This window comes from Triticum aestivum, chromosome 4D (assembly GCF_018294505.1).
Source record: "Triticum aestivum cultivar Chinese Spring chromosome 4D, IWGSC CS RefSeq v2.1, whole genome shotgun sequence".
Classification (NCBI taxonomy): Eukaryota; Viridiplantae; Streptophyta; class Magnoliopsida; order Poales; family Poaceae; genus Triticum; species Triticum aestivum.
Window position 1 is genome coordinate 16159815 of NC_057805.1, and position 2817 is coordinate 16162631.

A 2817-nucleotide genomic window follows, 5' to 3' on the forward strand; every position below is an offset into this window, starting at 1 on the left:
TACACGTTTCGCATTCAGCGAAGACAGAATCTGAACTTCGTTTCAAAAAAGGAAGACGGATTCTGAAGTATTCTCGTACGAAGGATGAACCAAATGGTGAATTATCCTCGTCGATATCAAATGATCGGCAGCGTGTAGTAAAACAGCAGAAACATCACACACACACAGGACACACTGAAGCAGCACAGAAGCAAATGCATGGACAGACGAAGCGGCCCGGGCCTTTTCTTATTCACAACTCGGTACTAAACCGATCGATCGGACGAACACGAGCAGTACTAAAACAGTAGAAACATCACACACACACACTGACACGCACGAACACACACACTCGCTCGTGTAGACACGTACGAAGGCACTAGCATACATAGAGCAGGTAGCAGACGACGCGCGCGCGCCCTGCTGCGCGGCGCGGCCGACTGGCATCGGCCTGCTAGCTCCAGCTTACGACGACGCCCTGGTGCCGGTGCCGGCGCCCGCTCCGCCGGTGGCGCCGGTGTGGCCGCCTCCTCCGGCGCGCGCCTCCTCCGCGCGGCTCTGGATGGCGTGGCCGGCCTGCTGCGTCTTGTGCCCCGCGGCCGCGGCGGCGTCGGCCATGCGCTGGCGCGCCTCCTCCACGTAGTCCGGGGTGCGCTGGAACGCCTGGCGGGCCGTGTTAGCCAACACGGTGAGCGAGGAGAGGCCGCCCAGCCCCAGCGCGCCGGAGGTGAGGAACCCGGTGACGGCCAGGCCGATGGTGAGCGCGGCCGGGACCAGCACGGGGCTGAAGAGCAGGAACACGGGCGTGGCCACGGCCAGCCCCACCACGGTGCCCGCCAGCGCCAGCCCCGACAGCACCAGCAGCAGCCCGCCCAGCGGGAACAGCGTCGCCACCGTCAGCGCCTGCGACGCCGACGGCGCCTTCTCCTGGAGCATGCCCTTCATCTGCTCCCCCATCTGGCGCCCGTGCTGCTGCTGCCCGCCGTGGTGCCCGCCGCCGTACTGCCCGTGCTGCACCTGCACGTAGCCCCCGCGGTCCGCCATTGCTCCTCCCTCGCTTCGCTGCGTCCGCCGGCGGTGAAGTGAACCAAGATCTGTCGAACTCAAGAGCTGGAGGTAGGGGAGTGAAGTGAAGTGAGTTGAGGTGGAGAGGGGATCGAGGCTAGGGTTTATATAGGTGGAAGAAGCGGTGACACGTAGGGAGGAGGCGGGGTACGTGGTGGGGGTGGAGGCTCGCATGGGCTACACCCGGCGAGAGGGCTGACACGGCGCGGCGCCTGAGGCAGCCGCTGTGTCGGGAGGATGCGGTGGGCATGCGTGCGTGCCAGCTGAGGTGGGTCGTGACATTGCGAGTTTGTGACAGCGTGCGTGCGAGACGCACAGCCTTTGTTTGCTTCCCGGAGTGCGTTCGTCGCCTCGTCGGCCGGTGAGCTCGTGTTTACCGGAGTTTGGTGGGTTTCGGTGAAAAAACCTGTAGTGGGGGTGACATTTCGTTCCATCAAAAAATATAAAAGGTGTGACATTTCGCATGGTGCATGGCTGGTCGCCGCTGGCCTGCTATTCTCGTGGTCGCTCAACTTTAACATGGCGCGTTTTTTTAAACAAGATAAAAGATTTAGCATTTTTATTGATTGTTAAGGGAGAAGATTTAAGTCAAATGACCGCGAAGCGAGAGATAATACTTAAATGGGTGGCACCGGCAATAGCCCAAAGATGAACCTCCACTTTTATCTTCGCGATGAGCATCATCGTCGTACCGGTGGTATTACGAAAATACCTTACATTACGTTCTTTTCAAATCTCCTAAGATATAAGCGTGAACAAGGAGGCGAGAGCCTTTCTCTGATCTGCTCGCTCAATCACATTTTTAATCTACCATTCTTGAACCAAAGCCTCATTTCGCCAGCTCCTCACCACATCACCATGCAGATCAAGCCATGTTGCAACCTCGATCCAAACACGCTGAGAGAACCTGCATTGGAAGAGAAGGTGCGCTGCGATTTCCTGGACTTGCTTGCAAAGCGGACAAAGGTTTGTCATCCATGACGGTGCAATCGATCGGCCGTCCAAACTCTATTCTGAATTATCAACCAAGCAAAAAAATGCATTTCGAAGGGGCCCAACCCTTCAAAACAACGGTAGGCACGATGCTTGTCGTGTGTCCCACAAACTGCGCCATATAGGCAGTCGACGTCGAGTATCTCCATGAGAAGTTAACTTTCATAGGATAGTATCATGCACATCATTGTCCAGAGTGATCAGAAGAGGGTCTGCCTCTCGCGTCGCCCCCCTCGCGGGCGACACAGGAGGTCTCAGCCGCCACCGCCTAGTCCTCCCCGGCTCTCACCTCCCTCTCTGCAGCTGCCAGTGGTCGGTGCTGGGCAAAGCCCATGCGTGCGATGGCGGCGGCGGAGGGCCTCTCCTCGCTCTCACGGATCCACGGGTGCCCAGATCCGCGGGGTGCGGCCCTCCCGACGATGCGGCGATTCCCGGTTGTGGTGGGCTTGCGGCGCCGCGCGGGCACCTAGATCCATGGGGTGAGGGTCTTCCGACGACGTGGCAGCGGCAGGCTTGGGCGACGGCGTGGGCCGCGCGGTGGCGGATCTCATCGCTCCGATCATCGCGGAAGAATCTGGACCTGGGCGGTGGCCCCGGTAGGCATGGCAACGACGCCCTTGGTTGGCGGCTGATACGTCTCCAACGTATCTATAATTTTTGATTGTTTCGTGCTATTATATTATCCATTTTGGATGATTAATGGGCTTTATTTATACACTTTTATATTATTTTTGGGACTAACCTATTAACCCAAGGCCGAGTGCAAATTGTTGTTGTTTT

General features: G+C 58.0%; 1 protein-coding gene across 1 annotated transcript; it reads right to left on the reverse strand.

Annotated features, from left to right (window-relative positions):
• Nucleotides 1-201: 201 nt before the first annotated feature.
• On the reverse strand, nt 202-1131 carry LOC123099426 (oleosin 18 kDa). Its single transcript, XM_044521586.1, has one exon. It carries the CDS (start codon nt 1021-1023, stop codon nt 445-447), a length of 579 nt encoding a protein of 192 aa, XP_044377521.1. The 5' UTR covers nt 1024-1131; the 3' UTR covers nt 202-444.
• Between the last annotated feature and the right edge of the window lie 1686 nt (nt 1132-2817).